This window comes from Poecilia formosa, unplaced genomic scaffold, assembly GCF_000485575.1.
Source record: "Poecilia formosa unplaced genomic scaffold, Poecilia_formosa-5.1.2 Scaffold100, whole genome shotgun sequence".
Taxonomy (NCBI): Eukaryota; Metazoa; Chordata; class Actinopteri; order Cyprinodontiformes; family Poeciliidae; genus Poecilia; species Poecilia formosa.
In genome coordinates, this window is record NW_006800039.1 from 776331 (window position 1) to 796395 (window position 20065).

Here is a 20065-nt window from a genome sequence, read left to right on the forward strand (position 1 = left end):
ATACTTGTTTGTGGTCAGTGTGGCAAAACAACTCAAATGCTTTCTTGTCATGCTGTAAAGCTTTTCTACATAAGCCAACTGGTTTCTGCATGTGAGCAGCAGCAGTTAAGTATGCAAATTTTCTCAGATTGTCACGCTAAAGCAGTGAAATTGGTTTCGCTGTGCACAGTGAGACTCTTGCTTGGTTTCTGAACACTGACCCAAAATTTAAGTGTTATCCTCAATTTTTTTTTTTTTTTTTTTTTTTTGAGTAGGGGTTGGTGCCACCCAGAAGCTTTATGCTAACTTGCTTTGTGCATTACACAAGCAGTTTGGACATGTGTTAAAAATAACTGTGCTTCTGGAAAACCAAGTTATGTCCACGTTTCAACCTCCCAGGTGTTAGCTGTTAGTTTGTGGTAAAGTTGGAGTGTTTGGTGATAGTAATCACCCTTTTTATACTTTACCCACTTAATTGAATGCACCAATATCACTGAGAAATAAATAACTCCACAGCATTACTCCATGATGCTACCTTCACCATGCTTGGCAGCTGCCCCAGTGTTTCTATATTGAAAGCCTCACCTTGACCCCTGCATACTTGTTTGTGGTCAGTGTGGCAAAACAACTCAAATGCTTTTTTGTCATGCTGTAAAGCTTTTCTGCATGTGAGCAGCAGCAGTTAAGTATGCAAATTTTCTCAGATTGTCACGCTAAAGCAGTGAAATTGGTTTCGCTGTGCACAGTGAGACAGGCACTCCAGCATCTTCCAGCTTACATTAGCCCTGAGCCTCGGTGTTTCTTGCTTTGTTTCTGAGCATTTTTATTAGTTTATCTTTCATCTGACAGTAAATGTTTGAGCCAGATCGTTGAAATTCGAACGCCACTTGGTGGTTAACGGGCTAAAAACCACAAAACATACATATAAACTGGTTTTCGAATTATGTCTTGGTGAAGTTTTGGGGAAGCTCAAAACACTAATTTAATGCATCCATATTTTCTGAGTTTATGAGAGCAGTTGTTTGCCTGTCAAAAGGTTTACTTTGTGGGGATTTTACATGTACTACCTGAACCAGGTGTTGCCCCAAATTTGCTTGTTCTGTGTATTTCAAAATGTTCAAGAGCTCCATGTGAACCTATGCAAATCTAAAACAGTTGCAAGTGTCCATATGTGTGTGTGTGTGTGTGTGTGCGTGTGCGTGTGTGTGTGTGTGTGTGTGTGTGTTCTCACTCCTTTTCAGAGAACAATAAGACTAGATCACCAGCATTAGCGCATAAGCATTTAGTAGAGCTACCAGATTGCCCACTATGTTAGACTCCAATTACCACAAAAAAATGTTTTGAGTTAATGCCAGGAATATGTTGTATTAGATGTAAAAATAAATAATCATACACAATTATTTTTGATCATATTTAAATTAGAAAAAAATATAAAAAACACAGAAAAAACATTTAGAGCAAAAAAACATTCCAAAAAAATGTGATCAAAGCATCTGTCTTGGAGTGGGCAATTCAAGCTTAATTAAACCTGTTCTCAATTTATTTGTGTATTTCAGGTGACTTAGTCATCAGAACAAGGGAAGGAACATGGGAGATATGAAGACGCCTGACTTTGACGACCTACTGGCGGCCTTTAACATCCCTGACATGGTGGATCCTAAAGCCGCCATTGAATCTGGTCACCAAGATGAGCAAGATGGACAACTCAAGCAACAGAGTAATCGGGGGACTGACTGTGAAGATGAGTCTCACAACTCCTGCAGCGAACATGATGCTGGTGTTAGTGTAATTGTAAAAAACATTCGCAGCACAGACACAAGTGAATATGATGGAACCAAATTTGAAAAAGACAAGTATTTTAGCTCTCATTCCCAAGCAAGTGCTGTTGGCAATGGACTATCTAATGGCTGCTTATCAGCAGCACCACCAGTTGTTCAACACACTAAGAAAGGATTGAAAGTTCCCAGAGATGATGGATATAAAATCAGTCCTCAATCTCCTACTTTCACTCAGTTCAGTCCAATATCTAGTGCTGAAGAGTTTGATGATGAGGACAAAATTGAGGTAGCTGACACAAATGGCATACAGAAAAGCCAAGCCTTCTTTACTTCCACTGCTAAAGCAGAGGACCAGGTTTCAAAGGTTGACAACGAATCAGGTCAAAACGGGAATCAGAGTCAAAGGAGATGTTCTTACCGTCCATCTCAATTACCTTTACCAGAAAAAACCCCGAAAGACAATTTTTTCAAACCTCAAAATCAAGCCTCCATGGATGCTAGAAAGTCACCTGAGCTAGTTGATGTGCTAAGGATCCCACAAGTCAAAGACCAGTCCCCCACAAAACTGTATTCTTGTATAGCAGCTATTGCATCACTAAGTGGCAAAACATCTGACACTGCAGACTTTGAGGTGTTGGACTCTATGCCAGCACAGAAAGAGCCTAAACAGTCTAAAGAAAATCTCAGAGCAATAGAGAGACTACAGGAGCAAGAGTCAGACAATGACTTGACAAAGAACCTTCTTACCAGGGAACCAGAAAGCCCCTCTGGTGTCATCAGTGAGGGCAGCAGCAAAGGTTCTCCTGCTTCTAACACAGACACCACTCCAGTCATTCCAAAGGTTAGAATTAAAACAATTAAGACCTCTTCTGGACAGATCAAGCGTACTGTCAGTAGAGTCCTTCCGGAATTTGAAACAGAAAGCTTGAAGAATGAAGACAACAGTCCATGTCTTATGACAACCACCAGCACAATTTTTACGTCGCCAATAAGGCCCTCTTTGCCATCAGCCGTGGTAGCAACCAGCAGGTGCCAGTCAATTGAAATCACGAAACAAATGACTATTAAGCCTGTGGCAACAGCTTTCCTGCCAGTATCCGCAGTCAAAACAGCTGGTTCACAAGTTATTAACCTTAAGCTGGCTAACAACACGACAGTCAAAGCAACAGTTATCCCTGCCGCATCTGTGCAAAGTGCCAGCAGTGCTATCCTGAAAGCCGCAAATGCTATCCAGCAACAAACGGTCATGGTACCTGCCTCCAGTTTGGCCAGTGCTAAACTTGTGCCAAAGACAGTGCATCTTAGTAACCTCAGTCTTCTTCCTCAGACGGTGTCATCTGTTGCCTGTGATCTTCAGCAGGTCTTATGCTCCTCGAAACCTTCCCAGAAACAACGATCACAACAGAGTAAACAGACTGGTGTCACTGGCCAAGCTTCCAAAAAAGTCTCTCGGGTTCAGGTGTTCACAAGCTCTCAAGGCTCTGTAGTAGATGCTTTCAATAAAGTTCTAAGTAGCCTGAATCCTCTTCCTGTGTATGTCCCAAACCTGTCTCCGCCAACCTCAGCCTGTATTTCACTACCCTCCCGGGGCTACAAGTGCCTGGAGTGTGGAGACTCGTTTGCTCTTGAAAAGAGCCTGACACACCACTACGAACGCAGGAGTGTGCGAATCGAGGTCACCTGCAACCACTGTGCCAAAAGTTTGGTTTTCTACAACAAATGTAGTCTTTTATCTCATGCAAGAGGACACAAGGACAAAGGGGTGGTCATGCAGTGCTCACATCTAATCCTCAAACCCATTCCTGCAGATCAGATGATTAGTTCATCAAATTTGCCTGTGGCCCCGTGTATCACTATCAACACCCCCACATCTCAAGTACAGGTGCCTGCAAATCAAACACAAGCTAAGACTGCTGGTGGTAACCAGACTACAGTGATATCAGCTCCTTGCAGCGCTCCCCTTATGGCAGCCATGCCTTTGGAGGATGATGCATCAAAGCTTGGTCGGCACAACTTGAAATGTTTGGAGTGCAATGAAATATTCCAGGATGACAGTTCACTGGCCATGCACTATCAACAAGCACCAGAATCTAACAGTCAGGTAGGTACCATGTTATTCAAAAAAAAAAAAAAAGGCTAAGGCTTGATAAGGGCTGCAAGGGTATACAGTTGTTTGTATGGTTGCCTGGACCCAAGAAAGTCCTTTGTCTGAATCCCAGGGAGAACAAGTAAGCTCTGCATGGAGTTTACCTGTTCTCCCTGTGCATGTCTAGGTTCTCGCACGGTACTCCAACTTCCTTCCACAGTTTAAAAATATGTGGAAGTCTTCTTTTTTGTCTGTCCTGGCCTGTAGTGTTAATACCGATCACTCTGTGTCTCTGTAATATTCCTGCATTTTTGCATAATTGTTCCAGCTTGTTCATAAAAATAAAACATAAAAACATGTATTTCCTTCTTTCACAGAAAACATGCACAGTTTGCCAGATGCTTCTTCCAAATCAATGCAGCTTTCTGTCACACCAACGAATCCATCAGCACAAGTCCCCTTATATTTGTCCAGAGTGTGGTGCCAGTTGTCGCTCTGTTCACTTTCAGTCCCACGTCACCAAGAACTGCCTGCACTACACTCGCAGAATCGGCTATTGGTGAGCATATCTTAATTAAAACCAAAACTATCCACACTTCTAGTCTCTCTTTTGCTGGGATATCGTTTCCAGTGGTTGCGTACATTTCATTGTTGAAGAGAACCAATGTTTCACTCTAAGTGGTCTTTTTCTTACTTCAATGTCCAAAGACCATTTTAATTGTCATTTTAATTGCAGTTATTTAGCTTGGTTTCTTGGCAATTTGGCTTCAGCTTGACACCTAATATCGCTTCATGACACATCATTCAGGACAAAATGACAGGGACAAAAAGTGACAGTCACAATCCTTGTGGTTAAGTCATCCAAGATACAGGATATTAAAAAATACTTTTTTTTGTTGTTTTCAAGCAATAATAGACCAGTTAAAAACCTGTTTTCAATCAATTCTTGACATTTTTGTCCCTGAAGGCCAAATGCAGAGAAATACTCACTCCCTCATTAACATACCGCCTCAATCGAAGAAGGGCTGGAGCATATCAAAGAAGTCATTAGGTGAGAGGTAGAGTACTCCATTAAGAGGCTGCCAGTCCATCATAGAACCAACACACATTACAACAATGTACACTCACACATACATCTAAAGACAATTTAGTGTGAGCTTGATAGCTTACTTGTTGGTATAGTTTTTTATTTATTTTGTTTTTCTTTTGTATTTAAGAACACAAGTAACTTTCAAATGATTTAATTTGATAGGGGACCAGCAACTGTCATCAAGGATTTACAATAACTAATAGGACTTTTTCATAATTGTGGAATGCAAATTTATACAAATTTTCCTCACACATTTCTTTTTTTCTTTTTTTTTAATTCAGACACACTGTAGGATCTTTGAGCTGAAACGACCTGTTTAAGATCATGTCACATTTCGAAATCGGATTTAGGTTTGGACTTTGATGAGGGCAATTCAGTTTTTTAGGGTAAAGGAAGGGAGGATGTCTTATTCTTTGGATTATTGTTCTGCTGCCTAACCTTTTGTTTGGAAGAGTAATGGAAAAATGATGGAAAAAAAACAACAACTTTAAACAAGGTTCAATCTGAAAACTTGGCTTGACTTTATTTTATTCATAGTTTGTTCAACTTGCCTTTGTGTTTGTTTGTTTTTTTCTGGGTTGTTTTCCAGCTGTGTTCACTGTAGCACGATCTTTGTTGATGTTGCAACTCTCAAGTCTCACATCCAGAACATGCACTGTGAGGTTTTCTACAAATGTCCACTCTGCCCCATGGCCTTCAAGTCTGCACCAGGAACTCACTCCCATGCATACACACAGCATCCAGGGGCCAAGGCAGGCGAGCCCAAGTAGGTCCTTTTTTGTTTACAATGTGTTTAGAATAACAATAAAAAAAAAAAATCTATTTTATAGATTTCAACACTTTAACAGTTTTTTTTTAATTTTGACGGCTGTATTATCATTTATCTTTTATTTAAATTAAGCCTACACATTTGCAGACACCCAACCTCTCTTTTATTCACACAAGTTAGCGCTCATGTAACGTAAACCCCATGTCCAATTCCTTTCTGTCTAGATAACCATCCTTGGCTTCCTTCTCAGCAGAAGGATTTGCTGCTTTTCATTACGGCGGCTTAAATTGTGTTTTTTTCCACATGGAAACCTTTAACCACCTAACACCTAACCACACCATGCAGCGTCAGCAGCACTGACGACAAGCAATGTTCAGGAACAGTTGTTTACTTGCTGACGGGAAATGCTAAAAACTTCAAATACATTAAGCTTTTATTGCAGTAGCATAATCTCACACAGAGAACCAATAATCTACATTATTGGTTAAAATTTGTGCACACCAACAAGGAATTTGACTTTGGTCCCGTTTTGCTCTCAGTGGTCAGAAATTTAAAAGCAGATAACATAAAATTTGGTGGAAAATGAAAAGTTCTAGAACGTATATACTGGGTATTTTTTATATTAAGACAAGGTCAAAGTGCAAATGTGCATAGTATCTATCTGGATACTGTTCATCAAAATGATTACACTTTTTAACGACTTGTTTTTGCAATTAGCACTCTGCAGCGCCAACCTGAAGGTAAAAGTCTAAGTGTGGGGTTTATAGAGATGTTAGCTTTCCTTTTCCTGACCGTAGACTTTTACAAGTCCTAAATGTCAGTCCTGATGATCTTCTCTTCAGACCAGATTGTTTGTTGCAATCTAGTCCTGTCATGCTTTGTGACTGAGCCAAACCACACAGTAATGGCTGTGCACAAGAGCACATGGCAATATAAATTCACATGGTATTTAGCAAACTTCTCACATTATGCAACTATTTCAAAAGAACTCACTATTTTACAGGGTATTTCGAGAGGTACTGTGGGATTTATTTAACAAACACAAATTTACGTATTTCTTGAACAAACCCTAACAGTTTTAGAATTGGCTTTTGTAAATACGACTATAGCTCAAATTGAAGAGGATGCTTTGAGTCTGTTACATTTTGCTATGTCTGAAGTTTCCTAATAATTATGACATTTTCTGTCTTCCAGGGTGATATATAAATGTTCCATGTGTGACACAGTGTTCACTCTCCAGTCCTTGCTCAGCTCACATTTTGAGCAGCATATTTCCAATTTTAAAGTTTCCGTCTTTAAATGCCCCGACTGTTCGATGCACTATGCACAGAAGCAGCTGATGCTGGACCATATTAAGGTAATCACAATTTGTTTCCTTTTTTTTTTTTAAATCAGGATTTAGCCTTACTGTTCTATTTAAAACGTCAAACCAAGCTGAATTAAACCTTCTCTTGTAACACCTAATGCCAATCACTTTAGTCATATTAATTTAATGAAGTGGTTCATGGCACATTATGAATATTAACATGTTAAAAAGGGCTGTTGTGGATCTTCTCAGGCCATCCATGGAACCCTGACGACCATCGAGGGTCCACCGAACCTGGGGATCAACCTTCCACTTAGCGCCAAGCCCACCAATTCCAACAGCGCCAACAGCAACATCCCGAAAAATAACAACAAAGACGGAGAGAACGTCTTTTGTCAAGGCAAGGGAGAAAAGAAGCCTTCGTCGTCGCCACTGAAGACAACCAACAGCAACTGTGCAGCAGACCTGAGGAGCCCTGTCAGCTCAGGATACACATGTGGAGAATGCAGCGCCCCCCTCAGGTCCAGGGAGCTGTTTGTCACACACATGAGGCGTGAACACGGCAAGGTGAATGCTCTGCAGTGTTGTTATAAAAAGAGACCGTTTTCTTTCGCTTTGTTTGTGACTCTTCAAATGTAACCTTCAAACTGCAGACACTGAAGAAGCATCCATGTCAACAGTGTGATAAGTCCTTCAGCTCCTCCCACAGCCTCTGCCGACACAACCGTCTAAAACATAAAGGACTACGAAAGGTGGTACTCACCTGCCCGTGAGTACCACCACCACCCTACTGAGAGTGATTAATCAACAGCTGTAATTCTGTATTAACACAAATCCATAAATGTGTCCTTAATAGTACTGAGCTAAATTTTCTACACACAACCATTCAGTTCAGCTATGAAAGTAAAATTTGAGTTTTTAAGTAAAAAAAAGTTGAAATATGAAAGAACATTGAAATCAACTGGATGGTTTCTTCCACACACACACAATTTAATGTAAGAAATTAAAATTACTACACAATGTGCATAGTCCAGCAGCAAAAATTATTCTGTTTGTCTTATTATTGATATTAATTTCCAGACACTGCCCTGCTTTAAGTCAGCCCTTCACCAAAAGAGTGCTGCTGGACCAGCACATTCAGATGATTCATGGAGGTAAACACCCAGCAGGAAGGACTGAGAATGTTGAGACGCCACCTGACAAGCAAACGGTACATCCGCATGAATTTAACAACTTAAAGTTTTGGCACACAACTTAATGTGTCTTTGCATTTAATTGCTATTTTGTTTTCAACAGTTACATAAAGGCTTTCTGTGCTTTGTTACTTCTTTATATTAAGTGTTTTTGCTTTATTATTTTTATGTTTGATATTTATAAATGAAAAAATACCTTTTATTTGATTCATGTTTTATTTTTATAAATATTTTTGTTGCGTTTTTCCCAGTTTTTCTATTATCTTTCTGATTTGTTGCAATCGTGGCCTGTTATGAATTATTCATTTTCTCTCATCACAGTTTTTGAGCTGAAATGTTGGACCTAGTGTTGGCTAATCTGCTGTTTTGTTGCACTTCCTAAAGTACTGAATTCTTTGTCAGATTGATGCCAGTGAGTTTTGCACTTCATGGAAAAGCTACTACCCTGAGCTCATCTTTTGCTGTCTTTTCAGAACCGAAGCCCCAAAAGAAACCCAGATGAAGACGAGGGGTCTCCAGGCTTGAACTCCAGGTGTTCCGACTCACAACCATTGAAGAGGCTAAAAGTGAACATTCTCAAAAATCACAAATGTGCCGTCTGTGGCTTCACCACTGAGGATATTGCTGCTTTCCACAAGCACATTCCCCAGCACAAGTCTGACGGCTCATCCCACCAGTGTCAGGAGTGTGGACTCTGCTACACCTCCCCCCGCTCGCTGGCCCGACACCTCTTCATCGTCCATCGGCTAAAGGAGCTTAAGAGTCTCGGTAGATATAATGGCAGAGACCGGGAAGACGAAGAGAGTCAACGGGAAAACCAATTGGATGTTGTAGACGAGAACAATGACGGGATGCCGAATACCAAATGTAAGGTGTGTGGGAATACGTTTGAGACTGAAGGACATTTGAAAACTCACATGAGGACACATGGGATGGCGTTCATAAGGTCAAAGACCCTTAGCGCTGCTCAGAAGTGAGAGAGAGATTAATTATAACCATTCCATAAGTTCCTTAAACCTGTGGTACCTCCTGTAGATGTGGTTATCCTGTAAATACATGATGTTGTAGTGTACAACTTTATGTAAACAGTAGAATATACACGCAAGAAAATTTAATACACGTCAAAGTCTCCATTTGTGTCTTTCAGCAAAAATATCAGGAACGTTTTTGTACAGAGAATTTTCAATAGACTTTGAGTAATTTTTTTAAGATGACCTGTTTATTTCCAAATTATTATTACCACTACGACAAGACAATGTATAAAACCACTATTATAATCTGCATTTGATTAGCAGTCTAGTTTTTAGTGCTTCTGATATTCAACAAAAGTCTGGAAGAAAAAAAAATTAAAGCTACAGGTACAGGTATTTCCTTTGTTGAGGACCTAAATTTCAGAATATACTCTGAAACTGCAATTACAACAAATTAACTACTCTTTTTTTTTCTTTATTGCCATGATAAGAAAATGCAGCTGTGCATCTATAATTTGCCTGAAAATGCTAGATGCCAAAACAATTTAATCTATAGGAACTTTGAGTTTTTGGAAGATTTCTGGCCTATTAAAAACAAACTGCATCCAACAAAAAGTCTGATGAATAGAAAAATGAACAATGATTTCAAAACCTGAATGAATAAAGTAAAGGTCAAATAAAAATTATTGAGCACCTCAAACAATAATTTGTTTTTGCCAAATAATCCTCAGCCAAACTCAAGAACAATTGTAAAATTTGTAAACTTAATATTTCATATTTTTCCTCGTCATGGCAGCTCTTTGAGGTAAATATATTTTTTCCAAAATACTTAAAAGATAAAATATTTAGCATTTCCAGATTGCTAGTGTCAATTTGTCTTTAGAGCACAGTGGAAATAAGACTGACATATCCATAACAATGTTTAACTGATTATTAGATAGTTTTTTTTTTTCCTTTATAATAACTTTTCTATATTTTAAATTGTATGTCGATGTTGGAATTATGATGAATGTGCACTGCCTTGAATCTTACTGAAAATGAATGTAACCTTGGCAGAGAAGCTGAAATATTAATAGCACATAGCTAGTTAATAAAACATTATCGCAATAGTGTTTCAATTACTTTTTAAAGGAACAGTGAGGTTCTTTTTTTGTCAGCAGCCTCTTTCATGGAACAAGTCACAAAGTCGAGCCTGTGCTTAAATCGCCTCTGGTTGTAACGGCTTATCAATACATGATCATCAGCTTATATAAAGTAAGTATTAGCTTACTATTAGCTAATAGTTAACTTGACAGGGTCAATAGTCATCATCAGACATGACAGATGTTAAAGACATCACCAATTCTCAAGACTAAAACATATCGGATGCATAAGATTTACATAAAAAAAAAAAAAACACAAAACAACTTTCAGGCATCTGGCCACTGGTACATCTTAAATATAAATTTCAAATACCACATCTTTCAGGTTCCTGTTTGGTCTTAACTCACTGTAACTCAACCAATTCAATGTGTAAAATTGGCCCAAACTGGCTCTGGTTGGTCTCACAGACTGCGAAACAGGCTAACCTGTACACAAGTCAGTGTTCAAAGTACTGTCATTGTCTCACTTCATGGCTAAGAAGAGGAGCAGCCAGGGTTGACCAGATGTGTGTTGACCTGGAGTCTAAATCACCAGTCAAGTATTTTGTGAAAGAGTGTTATTGGTAGTAGACAGCAGTCAGGGCTTTGTACGTTTGAAAAATGAGGAACACAGTTTCAAATTGGTGTCGAGCTACATATTCATAACAGGACCATTCAAGACCAAGCTTCAGAAACTCCCAAATAATGTTGCAATTCTGTTAAGGCTGTGTCACTTTTGCCTCAGGCAGTTACAACGCTGTGGAAAAAAATGTTCGCCTCCTTTAAGTTTCTTCAGTTTTTCCTGTTTGCTTGTTTGTCTGTTTGTTTTTTTTAAATCATAGACGTTTCATATTGTCAACCACATTTTATCACTGAGTAAAAAAATAATAATAATAATAACTTAATGAGCCACTTTGAGTTGCAGCTAATGGTGGCAAGATGGCTATGTTTTGAAGCACCATAGCTGACCCTGACCACTACACCACCACTGAATTTCTAGGCATGATGTTCTTTTTTCTGAAATAAAGAATGTAGACTCTTAACACCATGTTTAGACCAGTCCATGTTTCATAAATAAGATGATGAAATAGCCCTCACTCAACTCTTTGTTAGGTTTGTTATGAGAGTCTCTCTCTGATTCACCAAATCGATTACACTGTAATTGCTGTTTACTTCAAGTAACATACTGGACACTCAAAAGTAACCATGAAAGTTCGCTTCAAATAAAAACTAGTCTCTTTTTAAAAAGAATAAAATGAAATCTTTAAGTGTCTTCTCGGCTTCTGACACACAACTCCATCCACATTCCGATAAGGATCTTAATATTTTTGCACTGTAAAGCTGCATGTGAGAAGCAGTCTGGGAATTGTGTAATAATTACATGTCTTAACTGCTGCTTCTACCATTTTTTTTAAAAGTTCTCATGTTTGTGTGCAAAATTATTGTTTATGTCAATAAACAGAGAAAATGCCAGAAGTGACCCAATCCTAAATGCATATTAAACATCAGCTGTTCCCTGAAAAAATATTATGAATTCACTTGTCACTGTTTGCATTGAAACCAGCAATGCCTTCCACACCGATATAAAGTGAAGATGTGTAGAAAGTCTAAAAATAAGCAAGCTTGGAAAATGGTTTATTGCACTATTATGACTTCACACTTTAAAAAAAGCCCTATATAAGATTTATTTTGCCAAAGAAACATCTCGTTTTTTATGAAAGTGCTGATTTTACCCTGTAATGTTTATGTATTTGCATGAGTGGCAGTGCGGCCTTAGGAGATCAACATGACTCTTTGCAATCTGTAAATAACGTAATGTCCTTTTTTTTTTCCTATGGAAACACATTGTTTTCTGATATTTTACTAACAGAAAATAACAGAGTGAGTTAAACATCATACCAAACTTTTCTGAGAAACTGGATATGATTAAGACAGGAGCAGAATGGCAGGTACTTTCAGTAATTTTCAGTAATTTCCAAAAGATCACTTATCTTTCTGGTTGTGTCTGCCCTTGCAATGTACTTATTGGGTAAAATGGCCTAAAATCTGGTAAAGAGCACTACCATTTATTGTTCACAACGCTGTGGCACAAAAACAAAATATGTGATTTACAGTTCACAGCAAGGTGTTAATAAATGTCTTATTATTGATACTAATGGCTTGCCATAGTCACCTGTTTACAGTGCGTTTTGCCATTTGCTGCTCGTTTGGCCACAATAATTTCTCCTCCGTGGTCAGACTTGTTCAAATTTGTGGAGTGTGATATGAAGACAAAAAGAAATACATGCAGGCAAACTTTTTAAAATTTTTTACTAAGGGTGCTGAAAAGTATTGATGCCGTTGTACAAATTTAAAGTGCAATGAAATGGGTTCTTTTCCTGTGCCGTTAATCCTTTACGTCACTGTCACTTTCAAATTTTCATTGGTCAACACATTTTTGAATGCATTTTATTCTTGACTGACTTTTGTCATACAACACTACACATAATTTCTCTTTCAGTATTTGTAAATTTGTAATTAATTAAATTCAGTTAAGCTTTGCTGAGCAATGAAGGTTTGTGTTACAACTTTTCTTCCTGCCTGTGTCGCACTGTTTCCAGATAAAGCTCTTGCTCTCTTTCGGTTGCTTGGTGGGTGAGACAACGTCTCCCCCTAGTGGGCACTTTGCACTGATATTATCATGGGTGCCGCATATTTCTTGTCATTAAGGTACTTTTTAAAATAAATGCAGGCATCTTTCTAGTGTCTCTGAAGTTCTATCAGGGATAAGTTTGTGTTTTATAAAGTTTTGGTAAATGAACTTATATAGCACTTTACACTAGAGTCACATTTACCCTCACAAATTTATACACTGATAGCTTATTTTATGCAGATAAATAGGCAGTTTGGGGCACATTCAACATGGAGGAAGCTGGAATTGAACCTGCAACTTTCCTATAACAAGACGACTATTCTAGTCACAGAGCCACAGTGGCCCCCCATGTTTGGTTAAACATGTTTGTTCTTTCTTAGGTGAGGTAACTGGTGGGTAGAACAGTCAGAAATTGTACTCAAGGAAGAGTAGTGTTATAATATTACTTATGGAAGTAAAAAGTAAGAAAAAAATACTACTAGAAATATATTACATACAGAAGGTTACTACACATCAATCGCTGTAGCAATGTCGAAGTTTGCTTTGTACTAGTGATGCTCTCAAGTACATGATTCTTGTTTAAAAGCAAATTCAAAATGTGCTCTACTTAAATTCAAATTTGGTTGGTTGGTTGATGAAATTAAATTTGCCTGGTGCTTGTTCAGGAAAGCAGACCGTGATTGTGATTCCACATGAATTACTGTCATGCTGTGCAGTGACGTATTCAGCTCTGATTTTTCTGTTTTTCAAGTAACTAGATGCCGTTCACACCTGATGCAGAAAATCCTCCCTGCACCAGTTTCCAAAGCCGTTTTCCATTTCTCCTTAAGAAGATCAATTTCATGCTTCTCTCTGCTTGGTGAGGTGACCCTTTCTGTTATTTAAGCATCTTGTGGACAAAAGAGGTGCAGTCGGCACTGAAATGGCCCTTGGTTGGCTTGTGTTTCTTCTGTTAGTGAGCAGCAGCGTCGTACTTGGAAACTCACTCAACTACAGTATATTGCAAAGATGCATGAAGGACGTCGACACATTCCTTTGGGAATTAAACCAGGACAAGCCAAAGGAATATGCTGCTCTCAGTAAGTGCTGACACCTGTGGAATATTTTCCTTGTGGTTTGGCAGACTGGGCCATCAAAAGGTTATTTTATCAACAGATCCCAGGTTTTGGTTGAAAATCACCTGGCATATATTTGGATTGAATCTTTACAAATGCAATGTAGTATACATGGTCATTAAAAAATAAAATAAAAAACTTTAAAGCAAGAACACAATAAACATTTCACTCTTTCTAATACTTAACTGGTAGTGAGTGTAAATAAATAAATACATTACTGGAAGTTTAAAGAAAAATGTTTAATGTTTTTTTAGGGTACTGTTTAGCCTTTATTTCTGTTAATTAGGATTTTCTGCTCAAAGCTATAAAACATTACTTTTAAGACAGAAAAGTGGGTTTAATGAAAAATATGTTTGTTTTCTTTGAGGTTGTTGTCATAAAAATAATCTGGCAAACGAGCCTCATTGAAGCACACGTTCTAATTTATTGATTTTTTTTTCCCCCTCTTGGGCTAAAAGTTGACCTACTTACATATCAAAGCAGATGAATGTCTCACCCAAAAGGATTTGTCATTCCTATGGAAAAAGTAAGGGGCAATGTTTCTCTCCTTTTTAAAAAAAAAGTGTACGACTCCTTTGGAAAGATGGGCAGCAGCGTTGAAGACGGTAACGTGAACCAGCCTGGTTCGCCACAGCAGTGTCGCTCTGCCATCGGCCCCAGCTTCTCTACACACTACTGCCAGGTGTTCCTGAAGCAGGTGAATACCAATAAAAATCTTAATGATGGATGGATGGTAGGTTATAGAGAAAAACTGTATATATATTTTTTTTTTTCCTGCTATTGCAGGGAGCAACACAGTATTTTGTGGGCATTTGTGTTCCTAACTCATGTGGGGAAGACGATGTGAAGCAGCTGGTGCAGTGTGGTGAGTGTTAATTAAGACAGATTTTCTGCATATTTGTCTTTCTCTGCTTTGGGATTATTTTTCACATTTTCCTCACATGGTACCTATTTTCCCAATAGACAGACTTCAGCTTAACCAGAAGTCCCTCCTTGGTCCATTACCTCCAATCCTGACCAATCAGTCTTCTCGGGAGCTAATCATGACTCACTGTATGGCTGACGCAGTTGCTCTTGATGCATCAGACATCGCCTGCATGTCAGTATATTAGTCATCCCTTGATATCACTCCCATCCCTCTGCATGCTTGTTCTTCAATGCCTATGGTCGAGTTAAACTAAATCTTTTTCCCTCCACAGGTGTGTGTGCTGTGTAATGTTAGCCATTCCTCTGGTGGCCACCCTGTTCACAGCCTTAAGAAGATCAGAGCAGAGCAGCACGGTCAATCCCACAACTGAGTTTTCCCATTTAAACGTTTATGGCAGCCTGAAAACCAATGGCTTGGCCAGCAATGAAATGAATGGGGGCACATTAGAGGAAAATGGTAAGAAGAATTTTCATTTGATCTCCTGCTAATAGACAAGTACTCAGATGTTTATTTTTACAGGCAGAATCGGCCCTGCTGGACAGTGTCTTTCTCAACGCTGTGTTTCCAGCTGCTTTCAAGCATTCTCCTTGCAGACAACTAGCAAGGGAGTCCTCAGCACCGTCCCCTCTGCCCGATGTGAAAACTACACCTCTCTGAACGGCATTCGCGTCCTCAGCTTGCTGTGGATTATATGTGGCCATTCTGCACAGTTCCCAATTATTAACAACCTAGGTAAGAAACAGTCTGCAACGTCTTTAAAAATATTGTGTTCACATTGTCGTGTCTCCCATTGTAGATAACTACAAAACATGGAGGAAAGCAGTCGAAAGCAGCCCAGTATATGTGCTCACCATCAGCGGGCCTGTTTTTCTCGCCGTTGACACTTTCTTACTGCTGGGGTGAGACTTGACTGAAATACTGCTAACCTTATCGTGGCGCATAAAGTGATTTCTAACTTCTTATAACTTTACTTTTCAGGGGTTTGCTCAGTGCCAGGTCTTTGCTGAGCTCAATCGACGAGGCAGAAGACAATTTAAGTCTCGGTCTGGTTGCCAACTATCTCTTCAAGAGGATTAAAAGGCAAAATATCATAACTGGAAGACTATATTACAGTGCCTTCCAAAATAGTTCACACCACATAGGCATTTTTCAGTATTTCATCATTGGGATTTTATTTGAGGGACCAACACAAAGAGCAACATAATTGTGACATTGAAGGGAAATGGAACCTGGTTTGTTGTTTGTTTTGCGATTAAAAATCTGAGAAATGTGTGGCGTTAGTATCTTTGCAATTAGAACTTCAGATCTTTTGGGGTATGTCTTTACCACCTTTAGCGATTGAAAGTTTTGCCCAAACTGCTTTGCAAAATACCTCAAGCTCAGTCAGATTGGTTGAGAGAGTCTATACAGAATTTTTCCACAATTGGACTTCAATCTGGACTTTGATTTTTCCCGTTGTAACATGTAGTCTTTGATGTACACCATTCACCTGTAGCTCTGGCTGTACATGCAAGGTCCTGAGCTGTGCTCCTATAAGCAACTTTTTCATTATATTGATTGATTTACTACCTGATACTCTGAACTTTTCTTAGCTTCATCCCTAACCTGTCTGCTCTGTTCCTTTGTGTTCACGATGCTGTTTGTTCACTAATTTTATCCGAGAACCATAAAAGGCTTCCACAGAACTGCTGGACATATATTTAGATAAAACGTTTGCACAGGTGGACTCATAGTTTTGGATTTCAATTAGGGGAATCGCAGTAAAGTGAAAACAAAACATTTTATTTGTGTTGGTCCAACACATAAAATGCCAATAAATCTATTAAAATTTGGAGTTGTAAGAAAATGTCAACAAATGTAATGGTTGAAACGAAGTATAATGTTTTTGTACAGTAAATCTGAGGACTGAAAGATTACATTTCTCTCCTCGTCTTCCCGCTCCAGGATTCAGCCTCTGCATCTGTTCACAGTGTGTCTCACCATCAGCGTCATCTCTTTGGTGCGGTGGGGACCCTACTGGTTCCCATTTGTTGAAATGTTGACGGACTGCAAGGCGTACTGGTGGGCTAACCTACTGCTGGTTAGCAATCTCCTGCCAGTCCACGAGATTGTAAGTTTCATCAGCTCTTCGTTTGTCTTCAGGAGGAATTTCAGCTCATTTTTGCCTCTCTCCAAATCTCTCCTCAGTGTATTCCCTGGACATGGTACTTGTCTCTGGACTTCCAGTGTTACGCCACAACCCCCCTGCTGGTCTATTTTTACAGACTGTATGTCCACATCCTTTAACATCATCCCAAACATCATGTAAACCAGAGTAATAACCTTTTCCATTCTGTCTCTTCTGCTTCAGTAAAAGGAGTGTGTTTGCTGTTGTGGTGGGAGGCCTTTTGGTGAGCACCACTGTGGCCAGTGCTGCTATAACTGCATGTCTGCACCTTCCAGTCTTTCAGCCATCCACAATGTAAGCCTCCTAACCGAAAGAGGTTCAGTAAATGACATCAAATTTACCTCTTCTTTTGGCGTCCACATATTTATGTTGAAGAGTTTGTCTTTGCAGAACATCAGACAACTATGTTTTGCACTACTATGTGAAACCCTACACAAGATATGGATCATTTCTAATAGGGATCGTAGCAGGAATATACCTGACAACAAAGAAAGATCAACTATTAAAGGAAAGGGTGAGTTATTTGGATTTTCCATTCTTGGAGAATTTGAGAACCCTTAACTTTGTAATAAAGTAGAACTGAATGGAATATTTTGCCTGTTCATTTGTCTTTTGTACATCAGCTGATGTGTAACTTTGAACTGAAACCGGTCTTTACGTTTTTGTGCTTAATTTTTTATTCAGTGGCAAGTAGCGCTTGGTTGGTTGTGCTGTTTTTCTCTGATGGTTTTGCTGATCGGACTGGCCTACTTCCTGAAAGAAACCCCACCTTATCCATCTGTGGCTCATGCTCTATATCAGGGGTTGCACAGACCAGTCTGGGCCCTGACTGTGAGTTGGATCATACTGGCCTGTGAGGAGGGCTATGGAGGTTTGAATAAATCCAATTACATCTCCAATTTGGCAGAAAACTTAATTTCATTTTAAAAAGCACATATGTTTCATTCTTCTTTGTTCTTTGGTTACTTTTACCAAAAACTGTACCACAGGTATTAGGTTATGTTTACCTTTGAACTCTAGATATTGCTGTATAAAGTAAACAGTAGTAAAAGGACGGGAAGAATTAGCGTCTCAGTTTTAGTGTATATTTGTTTCTCCAGGTTTTATCAAGACATTCTTGTCCTTTGGTTTCTGGGTTCCACTTTCCAACATTAGCTTTGCCTGCTATCTGATCCATCCCATCTTCATCATCCTCTACAATGGCATGCAAGAGACGCCGATCCACTACACAGACATCAACTTTGTGAGAATTTAATCTTCATTGTTTTTTTTTTTTGTTTGTTTTTTTTAACAAATCTTTCTTTCTATTTTCTTCATATTTTTACGCCAATGGGTGTCTGTCCTCTACAGATGTACCTGTTCCTCGGCCACCTGTTGCTAACTCTGGCAGTCGGCTGTGCTCTCACTGTGTTGGTTGAGAAACCCTACCTCTTCCTGAAACCCAAATGCATCTAGAGAATCTGCCTCGTATAGTACAGCACCCTTCAACATATGTATATCGGTATCTCTTGTAAAGAGTTGGCAAATTGCTGCCGTAGCAAAATCATTACGGACAATTTGAGATTAGTAGATGTTTTCTTATTGTTGCTTAATTTCCCACGGAGATCAAAACATGTCTGCCTTATTTCTTTGATTTTTGCATTTTCTTTGTTTTTCACATTTTGAAAAACAATTCACATTTTGTCTAAGATCCTTATATTTACACAGCAGCTAAACAAAACCTCACTGACTAAATGTTCCTCAACATTCAAAGTAGGTTATACGCTGAAAATCCTTCAGTTGCATTTATGTTATAGGTATCGTTAGATGTGCTGGTTGTCATGGTACAGACTCTTTTAGAAAAAGAAAGCAATTAAAGCCATAGAGAGAGAAAAAAAGGAAACCCCATGAAAGCATGTTTGTTTTTCTAACATATATGGAGATATGAGTAATTAATATCAGTTTGCACAATACTGAGTAATTCGAATAAAAAATAAATTAAACTTTTAACCTGTCATTCACGTGACAGGTCATTGTGAATGACAACCTGTGAATGACAGGTTAAGATTTTCAGCAGAGTAAAAGAAATAAATATATTGCATCAAATCTGTTTTGTGGATTGTTTTTCCTTTCTTTCAATTTTGTTTTGTACTTTTTACAGCATTTATTTTTGTCTTTTTTTTCTAGAATTATTACCCTTCAGATGTGATGAAGTTGGAGTAGCTCTGTATTGTTTTTTTTTTTTCTAAAATATTTTATTCCTCCTTGTTCTTGTTGAAACATGATGTTTGTTTTTATTCTCTCTGGTTTTGGATACTGCTCAGCTGGAAGTATCTCTGCTCTTAGTTTTTTTTTTTTTTTTTTTTTTTTTTTTTACTTTGGGACAGCTGCTGCAATGCGTAATTGTGTCAATAAGACTGAGAGACACTGATTAGCATCTCAGAAGCTCAAATAAAATCTGAACACCTACCAAAAATCCCAGAGGAGTTAAAAATTAAGAGGATTAGCTGAGGTTGTCAACACCCGATGCTGTCATCCAGGACATGTTACTGTGAAATATCGTCACCGCTGCCTGTAAACTGAGCTGTTAGCATACCATGTTAACGATAATGGTTGTCTGTCAGAGTTCTCTCAGATCCTTGGATGAAATTAGTTTCTTTTTTTTTCTCATTGTCTTTCCATGAACTTTTACTCGTTTCGTAAAAGCTCATAAACTCACAAAAGTGTTTATCAGTCAGCAATGATTACATTTTTTTTCTCCCCAAACCTCATAGGATTTCCTATTACAGTTTTATAGAACTTATTTTAAAATAATGGCCGTACTTTCGATACCACCTAACTAATTTGGTTGCTTTTTCTGTCTGACTCACTTCTTATGTCAGCCATTTCTTTTACGTCCCTCAAGTGTCCAAGAATGCAAATGACTTCACTGCATTTCTTCTATAAGTAGT

At 38.6% G+C, this 20065-nt stretch overlaps 2 protein-coding genes across 2 annotated transcripts in view; both read left to right on the forward strand.

The window, feature by feature from the left end:
• The window catches only part of znf532 (zinc finger protein 532), a 15666-nt gene extending 3900 nt beyond the window's left edge, over positions 1 to 11766 (forward strand). The window contains exons 4-11 of the mRNA XM_007558912.2: positions 1536 to 3858; positions 4221 to 4402; positions 5523 to 5699; positions 6897 to 7059; positions 7261 to 7575; positions 7662 to 7777; positions 8089 to 8218; positions 8675 to 11766. Coding sequence (XP_007558974.1) covers positions 1567 to 3858; positions 4221 to 4402; positions 5523 to 5699; positions 6897 to 7059; positions 7261 to 7575; positions 7662 to 7777; positions 8089 to 8218; positions 8675 to 9178 — 3879 coding nt within the window. The 5' untranslated portion in view covers positions 1536 to 1566 and the 3' untranslated portion in view covers positions 9179 to 11766. The remainder of the gene's footprint in view (positions 1 to 1535; positions 3859 to 4220; positions 4403 to 5522; positions 5700 to 6896; positions 7060 to 7260; positions 7576 to 7661; positions 7778 to 8088; positions 8219 to 8674) is intronic.
• A 2041-nt stretch (positions 11767 to 13807) lies between these two features.
• On the forward strand, positions 13808 to 19165 carry oacyl (O-acyltransferase like). The gene is made up of 15 exons (XM_007558914.2): positions 13808 to 14004; positions 14604 to 14737; positions 14827 to 14905; positions 15004 to 15139; positions 15240 to 15424; positions 15488 to 15700; positions 15765 to 15867; positions 15947 to 16048; positions 16913 to 17078; positions 17156 to 17235; positions 17319 to 17429; positions 17526 to 17649; positions 17820 to 18006; positions 18236 to 18378; positions 18486 to 19165. Exons 1-15 carry the CDS (start codon positions 13848 to 13850, stop codon positions 18588 to 18590), a joined length of 2025 nt encoding a protein of 674 aa, XP_007558976.2. The 5' UTR covers positions 13808 to 13847; the 3' UTR covers positions 18591 to 19165.
• Positions 19166 to 20065: the final 900 nt, after the last annotated feature.

Coding starts and splice junctions, on each gene's coding strand:
- oacyl (XM_007558914.2), top strand. CDS start 13,848: ATGGCCCTTGGTTGGCTTGTGTTTCTTCTGTTAGTGAGCAGCAGCGTC. Junction 14,005..14,603: donor AAAGGAATATGCTGCTCTCA/GTAAGTGCTGAC, acceptor TTAAAAAAAAAG/TGTACGACTCCTTTGGAAAG. Junction 17,236..17,318: donor CTGGTCTATTTTTACAGACT/GTATGTCCACAT, acceptor CTTCTGCTTCAG/TAAAAGGAGTGTGTTTGCTG.